The following is a 10,398-nucleotide window of genomic DNA, read 5'->3' on the forward strand; positions in this document are numbered from 1 at the left end:
TTAAGAGTATAAAGCAGGAGATAGTTAGTTGGCTCAGTGGATGACGAGCCAGGCCTAGAGATAGTAAGTTCTGGGTTCAAATGTATCCCCAGACCCTTCCTAGCTCTGTGATCCTGGTCAAATCACTTAACACTCTTTACTACTCTCCTGCCTTGGAACCAATATACAGTATTGATTCTAAGATGGAAAGTAAGGGTTTAAAAAATATATATATATATATATATATATATATATATATATATATAAAGGAGTCCTGAGATCAATAAGTTTGAGAACCACTGATCTAGGTAAATTATTTCCATAGCATTCTCCTCATCTGTTTCAGTAATCCAGAAAAAAAGGAAATGAAGATAATATAGTATGATCTATTCTTGATGAAAACTTGGTAGCCCTTTGTAATTACTTCTTTCCTTTTTTGATATTCATCAAATATCTCTTTAGTGATGGCTGTGTAATTTTTCTCAGAATTCTCAAGAAAAATCATGTTCGTTGACTGATGTTCTCTTTTTTTGAAAAACAGAACATTTTTCTTTCTTCAATCTTATGATGCCTTCCCTCATTTTCTGTGATTTTTCAAATATTAGAGTGGTCTAGCCATCATATATGACAGTTTTTCAGAACTTAAAAGTCTATTTCAGCTTGGCAGGGTTACTAAAATTCTTGAAGGGCACAAATGACTATTTCCTCATTCATCTTGGGTACCCACTCCCTGGTAGTCATTTCCAATACAAAGAAACTAAGTAAGAATTGAGTGACTCTGCCTTCTCTCTAATGTCCATTATCATTCCATTTGTCCAACCCGAAAGCTCCTTATCACATAGCCTCTCCACATTTATTCCTGTAGATATATAAAAATGTTTGTTTTAGTCTATGAGGGTCCATTTATAAATAAAAGTGATTAAGCTGGCTTTTTTTTTTCATATAGTCGGTTCTCTTTAGAATGTCCTCACAATCTAGTTAATATCTAAATAAGGATCAACCCCCTAACATACTCACCAAGTAGTCATCTAGTCTTTGCTTTAAGACCACTAGCAAAGAAAAATCCCAACTAACTTCCCAGTCAACTCTTTCCACTTATAGACATTTCTGTCCTTGTGGTGTTTTCACATACATCAAGCTAAAATCTGCCTTTCTGACATTTCATTCATTGCTCTTAGTTTTGCCCTCTTGATCCAAGTAGAACAAGTCTAATTTGTTTTACATATAACAATCCTGCACCTATCTTTTTCTCCATGCATCCCTAGTTCCTTCACCAGAGGTCATAGGGAATGGTCTAAGAATCCTCTTCACCATTTTGGTCATTTGTGGATGGACACACTCCAGCTTATCACAATAGCCTTTCTAAAGAATTGGCTTCATATACAGATTTGGTGCTATATCACTCAAATTACCAAAATGATATTTTTTGGAATTAGATAAAATAGTAAATTCAGTTGGAAGCCTAAAAGACCATAAATATCAAGGAATATCTTGAATAAAGAAGTCAGAAAGAGAATAGCTTACTGCTACCAGATCTCAAACTATACAACCAAGTGGATGAATGATAGTATTAAAAAGGCACATCATAATAAATTAAAATAAAAGGTTAAATCTTTTATGATTATGGAGAAGGGAGTTAAAACCAGACCAAGAGTAGAAGAGATGATAAAATATGTGTTGCAACTTGAAAAGATTTTGTACAAATAAAATCAAAGCAGATTTTGCTGCCCTATTTTTTTATTCTCACTTCTTTTCTTGTAATTCCAAGAACAAATGTAGGCACTCAAAAATATTTCTTTAATTATATTTTGTGGTTGTGATAAGTTAAAAGGTTGAAGTGACCATAAAATAATCTAAGACATGAACAATATTTTCAAGTCATTATGAGTAACAAAGTGTGGAATCCTCAAGGTAGAAAATTCAGTCGCATTAATAACATTTCCAAGAATAGATCGTCCTCAGGCTGTGTAACCTGTTTCACTATCTAGTCCTCCTTAAATGTTATTTCTGAACTATAAACTCATTATCCCTGTAGTTGTTACATTCTGTTAATGAGATGAAATGTTACTCCCCTGCAGCTCTGTTTTGTTCACTTGTATAACGCTTTTAAAGATCACTTTGGGTCCAAAATTTGCATTTAAATAGTAAAAATTTTATATACCTTCTCAACTCTAAACTGTGTTAGATTCTTTTTTGTGGAATTTTTATGTAAATAGAAGTATAAATTTTTAATTTTGATAAAAAATAAGTGTTATCTTTAGTAAAGTTGGAAAACATTAATTCTAAAAAGAAAAAGCAACATTAAAATATAGCATATGCTTAAAGCTTTTAAATTGGGCCAGGCCACAAATCATGTTGTTTGCTGATGCCTTTAACTTCCTAAAGAAATGGGATAGAAGAAATATACACAAATAAGTACCCATATGTAGCACTTGTCCCAGTGCTATTTCTGGGACATTTTGAAGATTGGCACTTAGTTGGCACTCTAGTTGTTATTTATAAGCTAACACTCAGCCTGAAATTGGAGAGCATATATACAATCATACCTGTCTTTCTCTTGGGAGATTGTGTTTTCTAACCTTCTCCAACTAACATTTTTATTTGTAGTATAACTTTGAGATTGAATGCCAACTATATTTTTCTGTACCATGAAGATAGCACCATTAATTTTTAATATTGTCTCCCCTGTGCACCCCTCAAAATGTACAGTGCAAAGAAGCCAACCCTCTGTTCCAGAGGTAAATGACTCCCGTTAAATGTTATCTCCTGCCATCTTTTATTCTTATTTGTGTAGTTTTCCAGGGAGTTTTCACCAACCTAGAAGGTTTTATTTCCTTTCTAATTACTGTGCCCTTGAACCCATTAGTGTTACAAAAAATGTACCCCCATCCATACAGGAGACAGGTTTGATGGAGGTGAGAAAGGAATTTAGAAGAAAGATAAGAAGGGAGACAGAATAACTCTACAGTGAACCCTTTTGCACAGGTTTCTTAGGAGGCATAAGATTTAGAGCTAGAAGGGGACCTTAGCCAGCCCACCTTATGTAGAAATAAGGAAATGAAACACAGAGATGAGGTAATGACTCACCCAAAGCATTATAAGCAGGAATTATCAGAGCAAAGATGAGGTCCCAAGTCCTCTGACTCTTTAAGTCCTGCAATACTACCCTACTCCCTTTCAGAAACTATTTAACTCAACAAAATTAGCTGTAAAAAAGAACTGTAAACCTTGAAGTTTTTTTTAATAGAATATAAAACCCAAAACAAAAAGACAAGGCAGTCAGAAATGCCATTTTATTTTTTACAAAACACATCATTGTAGAAGTTGTGATCATCAGTATTGACAACATCAAGCAAGACCTGCTAGCTCTGAAGATTTGCTCCTATGTAACAAAAAGTTAAAGGAAAAAAGATACTCTCATATGTACTTAAGTCTTTATTAAAATATGAATTGAAACTTATGTATTTAAAACATTGGCAACTGGGTGACTCAGTAGATTGAGAACCAGTAAAGTCCTGGGTTCAAATGTGGCCTCAGATACTTCCCAGCTATGTGATTCTGGGCAAGTCACTTAATTCACATTGCCTAACTCTTAACTCTCCTTCAAACCAATATGCCATATTGATTCTAAAACTAGAAGGTAAGGGTTTTTAAAAAAGAAAATAAAATTTTTTGAAACACTACTAGAGAACCTTTTGGCCACAGCCATAAAATGGTTATGCAGCTCTCCTGCTATCTATATCATTCTTTCCCCTTTCTTGAACTTTAAAGCCAGGTAAGGCAGTGTACTCTTCTAGTCCTGGCTGCAGAGGCGACTGAGGCTTGAGTTGAAAGTTCTGAGCTGATGTCCAGACTAAGTCTATGACTAATTTGGTGAACCCTTGGGAAGGCCTGAGAAACTTTGGTGACACTGGCCTGGGTCAGAAGAATGAAGCAGGTGAAAAGTTTTTGTGCCAGTTACTGATGAAGACAACCCCTAAGTTGCTATGGCATTTCCAGCCCAGGCAAAATAGGGAGGTTTAGGACAGAAAGAGGAAAAATTATGGGGAGTAGAAAATGTTTTCCAATCTAGCCACTGTTTGGAATTCAGATTTTACCATTTGTGCAGATTGGATTACATACTAAGAATTGCCAAATGGTTGATTTGTGCCTGACACTAGTTGAGATAAGGGAAAAGAGAATTTTCAAACACATCAAGCAATAAAAGCCCCATGATTTACAGAGACGGTAAACTTCTATATGGAAAAAGTTTTTCTTAAAAAAAAACTCAATGCCGTGAAAGATACATACACATATGTATGTATGTGTGTATATATAAGGGCTGGCCTTGGAGTCAAGACAGTCTGGTCTTGCTGCTGTATTACCCTGAGCAAGTCATTTATCATTCAGTATCCTAAGGCAGGCATTTATAAAGCTGTAACTAGTCAAAATCATTACACATCTGCAATGGGGATAAGAGTTTCTTCACCACAGGTCTGAGCCAAACAAAAAACATTTTTAAGAACCAAATATAGACATTTTAAGCTGCTTTGTTAGTGCAATGGATGTTTTCTTCTTGAATAACTTATACTGTGATTTTATTGGTTAATGATATTTTGTTGGTTAATGATAGCATAAAACTATAGTTTTAGGTTTCTTCAACTTCATCCTTCACCTGCTTTACCCCCACCAAAAGGTTGTTTTTTTGTTTTGTTTTGTTTTTTGTTTTCTACCCCAAATTGGAAAAACAAGGCTGTTAGGTTATTTCCTTATAGCTTTCAGCAGGTTTTAACATTTTAGGCTCATCTTTGACCTTTGGCATGCTTATAATTTGCTTATAATGTTCTGAAAAAAAATTTTTTTTCCAGCTACTGATTCTATTTGCCCTAAAGGTGGGAAGTTGGACTGAGAAACAGTCACATCCAAATTCGCCTAATTTTTGTTCAGCTCCTTTTCCTGAGATAATATATAGGCCAAGCTTTCTGATCAATATTTTGACATTAAAGAGTGGGCTCTTTACCAGATACAGCTAGGGACTGAGGTTGCTCTGGCTTTTTGTTAAAGATTCCTTAATATTGCCTCCTATTTGCTCTGCTAAACAAAAGTGGCAAATTCTATGTAATTTTGCACCACACTAGAAATTGAAGATATGAAAACAAAAAAAAGTAAATAGTTACTTCCCTAAAGGAGTTTATATTCCACTGATGGAAATAACATGGTTGTTTTTGACAACAGAGAAGCAAGCACACTGTCCTAACAGGAATGGAAAAGCAAGAAGCAATCAGGAAAAGAAGATTGGCCTACAAAATATGAGAGGGGTCATTAATTAGAAATAAAATTTATAGTCTAATCCCACTTAGATATTATTGGATCTGGAATCTTTAGTTTTCTCCTAACCATTAATTCAGAGTTTGTTTTCATCTTGTGAAGAGGTCTTGCTGCTGAGCATTCACAGTAGGAGCTATGAAGTCATTTAGCATCCTCTCCATTTTAGCTCATTTATGGCTTAGCAGAGACTGGGAAGAGAAACTGAAGGAAGACAAGAAGTTTACTAAACTCACTTGTTCTTTTGCTAAAACAAGTGGTAAAAAGTGTTATATTGATCACTACAGACTCGGTCATGTAAGTCATTTAGAAAAATTAACATGTAATTGGTACCTTAAAAATTGACATAAAATCAGGGAGAAACTAATATGTAAGGAAAATAAGAGGAAATATATAAATTCTTAACCCTAGGAAAACTTTTACCCACTTCAAACTCCATTCATCCATAACCAGATGATGTCCTGAGGATCTAAGAATTATTGCTGCAAAAAAGCAGCTATATATTCAAATCCTGAAAGCTTGAGGAAGAATTTGTTGATAGTGAAAGAAATAAAAAAGCTGAACAGTAGGATAGTGAAATTTGACTTTGTGGTACATTCTCATGTTTGTTTATATGTATGAATAATTGGTATTATGGGAGTAGAAATATTACCAGTCTGGTAGTCAGCAGAGTAAAGTGCTGGGTCTGAATTCATGATACATTACTCAAAATATAGAAAAGGTCTTTGCCTGGTTATTGCTCTTGAAATTGTGAAAATTCATGGTATTCTCTTGTCAGGAATTGACCTCACTTTTGTTAGTTAGAACTACTTAGCATAATGCTACAATTATAGGAAAATGTAACTAGCTTCTAATTGGTAGCCAGTTTTTATTATAACTCCCTTGACTTTTACTTATAAAAGTGGCATTAATACATAACCTTTATTATAGAACTAATTCATGAAGAAATGAGAAAATGCATCTACTTGCTTTGCTGAAGTTGGTGGAATATGGAACATTGACTCTACTGTCAGACTCAGTTGCATTATTTGTTACAAGGAATGAATAAGGAAGGGAGAGATATATTTGTAAATGGTGATGTAAAAAAAAAAAGCCATTAATCATTTTGTTAAATAAATGCTTTGCATAGCCATTGATTGGCAGCAAAACACGTATGAATGTGTGGTAATATTACATTCCATGATTCTGTCACTAAATAAAGCCGTAATGGAGACTACATTATACCAGCTCATTAACTATAAAGGATTCTAATAGAAATCAGTTGATGGAAGTAAAGGCAATTTAAATATATTTTATAAAGTTTAAACAATATCACAAATAGCAACTTTTCATTACATAAATACCATTGCATTTATATGCATGTTATAGATAGTATTATACATAATATATATACATTTATTCCTTCATTCATTTACTAATTTATTCATTCATCCATTTATTTATTTGTTGTGTGAGTGCACGAGTGTTTGCAGTTCATAATAAGGAAGAGCCTAATAGAGAATGAAGCCACAAAGTTCTAGTGCTTTCTGGTAGTATTTTATACCCACTGGTGCCAAGAACAATGTGGCATTTATACTACAGTATTAAGAGCTTAGTGGATAGAATTAAGTGGCTTAGTGGGTAGAACGCTGGACCTGGAACCAGTGTGACCTGAGTTAAAATCCATCCTCAGACATTTACTAGCTGTGTGACTTTGGGCAAATCATTTAACCTCTGTTTGCCTTACCCATGAGAAGGAAATGACAAACCATTCCATTATTTTTGCCTAAAAAAACCCCCTGGACTGAATGGTCCATGGGGTCAGAAAGACTCAGATGTGGCAAAATAACTAAACAAGAAATTAATTGATTTCATTTTCTTTCCTATAATCACTTAGTTTTATTTTTGATTTATGCCTAATTTTATGCTTATGTTGGATTATTAAACTTGACTTTTGCTAGAATATCTCTTTCATTACTAAAGTTCTGGTGCCTATAAATGTGGCTCAAGTGAGGAGACCAGAATATCTGATTTTCTTTCTAACTTGAACTAAATATTTTTCATGATGTTTCTGTTTTTAAAATGATATAATGATTTTTTTAAAGACAAAGTTCCTAAGTAATAGATAACAATAGGAAAACCATTGATTCGGGACCTAGCAAAATAATGGATTTATAAGTACAAAAATTTAAATGTTATTTATCCCTTATTGTCATATTAAACTTCCTTAACGGAAGTGTACACATATACATACACAGTTTTAGCAGCGTATTTTTTTAAATTCTGTGGATTAAGAGCCAGACCCAGCGATAGGAGGTCCTGGGTTCAGATGTAGCATCAGACATTTCCTAGCTGTGTGACCCTGGACAAGTCACTTAACTCCATTGTGTAGCCCTTACCACTCTTCTGCCTTGGAGCCAATACACAGTGCTGATTTAGGACAGAAAATAAGGGTTTTAAAAATAATAATAAAAATTTAAATTAAAATAATCCTGTTGGTGGCTCTCCAATGTATAATTGCAAAGACCAGTACCTAAGCTGCAATCAAAATTATTCCTTAAATTTTATTCCTGAGTATCCTTTATTTATAGACTTCACAGATTTGATGTTTGAAAGTCTTACTTTCAAGATTATAGTTATTAATGTTCATAACCTAGTCAACAATGACTTAATAAATGCTTTCTTATAATAATAATAAACTTTTGCATTTCACATTTAAATTCTGATTTTTTTTCTTATAATACCCCAATGGTACAAGCATATATTAGTGTACAAAGGAGCAATAAAGCAAAAACAAATTTTTTGTTGGGGGAAAATCTCAGGCTAGCCATTCAGTTCTTTTAGGTAAGATGAAGTGGCCCACTCCTATCCAAGTTTGCTTATAATGTTGCTCAAATTTAGCTGACTGCCCAGGTTCTTAGGGAAATAAGTGAATATGGCATTGAGGATGGAGCAAAGAATTCAGTGTTTCATGGTAAATGGACTGCCTTTGGAAGCTCAAGGGAGAGGAGTGGATAAAAAGCTGACTATTTAAAGACTGGTAAGTTGTGAATGTTTGGTAGAAAGCAAGTGGCTGGCTTATTAAAGTAACATAAAAAATTTCATCCTGTGACTCTGGCTTAACAGTTGAGATTTATCAATACTGCTATCTTGTTTGTGTGCATGATGTATAGTACACAAAGCTTTCCTTATTGATTGTTCCTTCACAGGTGTATTATTTACTTTGCCTTCCAGGTGTCCGCAAATATGGTAAAGATTTTCAAGCTATTGCAGATGTAATTGGCAACAAGACTGTTGGCCAAGTGAAGAACTTCTTTGTAAACTACAGGCGTCGGTTTAACTTAGAGGAGGTATTGCAGGAGTGGGAAGCAGAACAAGGAACCCAGGCTTCTAATGGTGATGCTTCTACCTTAGGGGAGGAGACAAAAAGTGCTTCTAATGGGCCCTCAGGAAAGAGCACTGATGAAGAAGAGGAGGTGTGTTTGTCTATGAGATCTGAGCTAATATGAGTTGAGGAATAGCATTTCGTGTGGTGTACTGTAAGGTTAACTTACCAGGGGACTGGCAAATGAGCATGAAAGGTTGACAATACACTTACTCCGTGGTCCATTTCTCGTGACTGTTGAGTTATAATGACATGCAGAGAGCTGATTCTGGAAGATTGGAGAGTGTATTGTTCTTTCAGTCTTATTTTTATTTCCTCTGTTAAAATTGTTTACTAATAAAGTTGCTTGCCTGGTAGCTTCATTGCTTTTTTGTTTTTGTTTTTGTTTTGATTTTATTTTAAAAATAAATACATAAAACTTGCGCTTCCAACAAATGCAGGTATTATGTTTTTATATTTTCTGTGACAATCCAAACTATATTTTATTGAGCTTTGCAAGGACTGACATCTCATGAAGATATCTGTTTCCTTTCCTGTAGGCACAGACCATTCAGGCTACCCAGTCTCTGGGCCCATCACCTCCTGCCCCAGCTTCCACTCCAACTCCAGCAGCCCCCATTGCCACTCTGAACCAGCCTCCACCACTGCTTCGTCCAACACTTCCTGCTGCCCCAGCTCTCCATCGGCAGCCTCCACCTCTCCAGCAGCAGGCCCGGTTCATTCAACCTCGGCCAACTCTCAATCAGCCTCCCCCACCTCTCATTCGCCCTGCTAATTCCATGCCTCCCCGTCTAAACCCAAGACCAGTGTTGTCGACAGTTGGTGGCCAACAGCCACCATCACTGATTGGAATTCAGACAGACTCACAATCTTCAATGCATTAAAGAAATGAAGTTGGACAGAGCTGCAATAACTTCTGATCCCACCAGTTTGCCAATGTTCGTCTCACTGTTGAAAAAGAGAGGAAGGGGCAAACCGTTCTAGATATTCAAGCTGAAAGTTTCAAAGTGAGGCTGCAAGTCCATATTTGTTGCAGTGGAACAACATAAGTGAACATCTACAACATTTTTTAGTGCATCAGACTAAAATATTATACAACATAAAGCCTCCAATTAGCCCTGTTTTCTATGAATATTTGTTCAAGGAAGTTTCCCTCAAAAGGAAAAAAAAAAGATTGTGTTCTGTGCACCGAGGTTGTTTGATTTTTACTGTATTTATTTTACTGAAGTTCTTTATATTCCAACCTCTTTATATTCAAAGTTCATAGTACAAGAATATGTCTATTTAGGAATTGTGAAAAACTCCATAGACTTTGAAATTAATGTGGAGTTTGGCTTTTTTGTTTGCTTTCAATTTAATTTAAAAAAAAATATTTTCCTATGTTAGGAGTGAAAGATTAAATAGCCTGCATTTCAGTTTTTGGCAAATGTTCTATGAGAAATAGTACAATTCAATGCACCTTTAAGAAAAATGCAGCAGCTTAATTAACCTTTTGCTCCAAAAGACATTGCATTCTTTCTAAAGGAAATTTAAGATAATATATGTATGTGTTTGTGTATATATATATATATATGTGTGTGTGTGTTTGTGTATATATATATGTATATATACATATATATACACATTCCTTTGAAAGAAAGCAATTTAATCAATTGCAAAGCAATTACGTGAAGCCACAAAGAATGTACTGAATTTATCCCTGTTTAGTGATGTTGGGTCTTAATGCAAAGTTGAAATCCTCATTTAAAGGT

General features: G+C 34.8%; 1 protein-coding gene across 2 annotated transcripts in view; it reads left to right on the forward strand.

The window, feature by feature from the left end:
• RCOR3 (REST corepressor 3) overlaps nt 1-10,095 on the forward strand; it is a 42,206-nt gene extending 32,111 nt beyond the window's left edge. Inside the window, exons 9-10 of one of the 2 annotated variants that reach the window (XM_044677085.1) lie at nt 8,497-8,738; nt 9,187-10,095. In XM_044677085.1, coding sequence (XP_044533020.1) covers nt 8,497-8,738; nt 9,187-9,531 — 587 coding nt within the window. In that variant the 3' untranslated portion in view covers nt 9,532-10,095. The remainder of the gene's footprint in view (nt 1-8,496; nt 8,739-9,186) is intronic. The other variant, XM_044677086.1, reaches the window with a different exon arrangement.
• The last annotated feature ends 303 nt before the right edge of the window (nt 10,096-10,398 follow it).

The sequence above is a fragment of the Gracilinanus agilis genome, chromosome 4 (genome assembly GCF_016433145.1).
Source record: "Gracilinanus agilis isolate LMUSP501 chromosome 4, AgileGrace, whole genome shotgun sequence".
In the NCBI taxonomy this organism is placed as follows: domain Eukaryota; kingdom Metazoa; phylum Chordata; class Mammalia; order Didelphimorphia; family Didelphidae; genus Gracilinanus; species Gracilinanus agilis.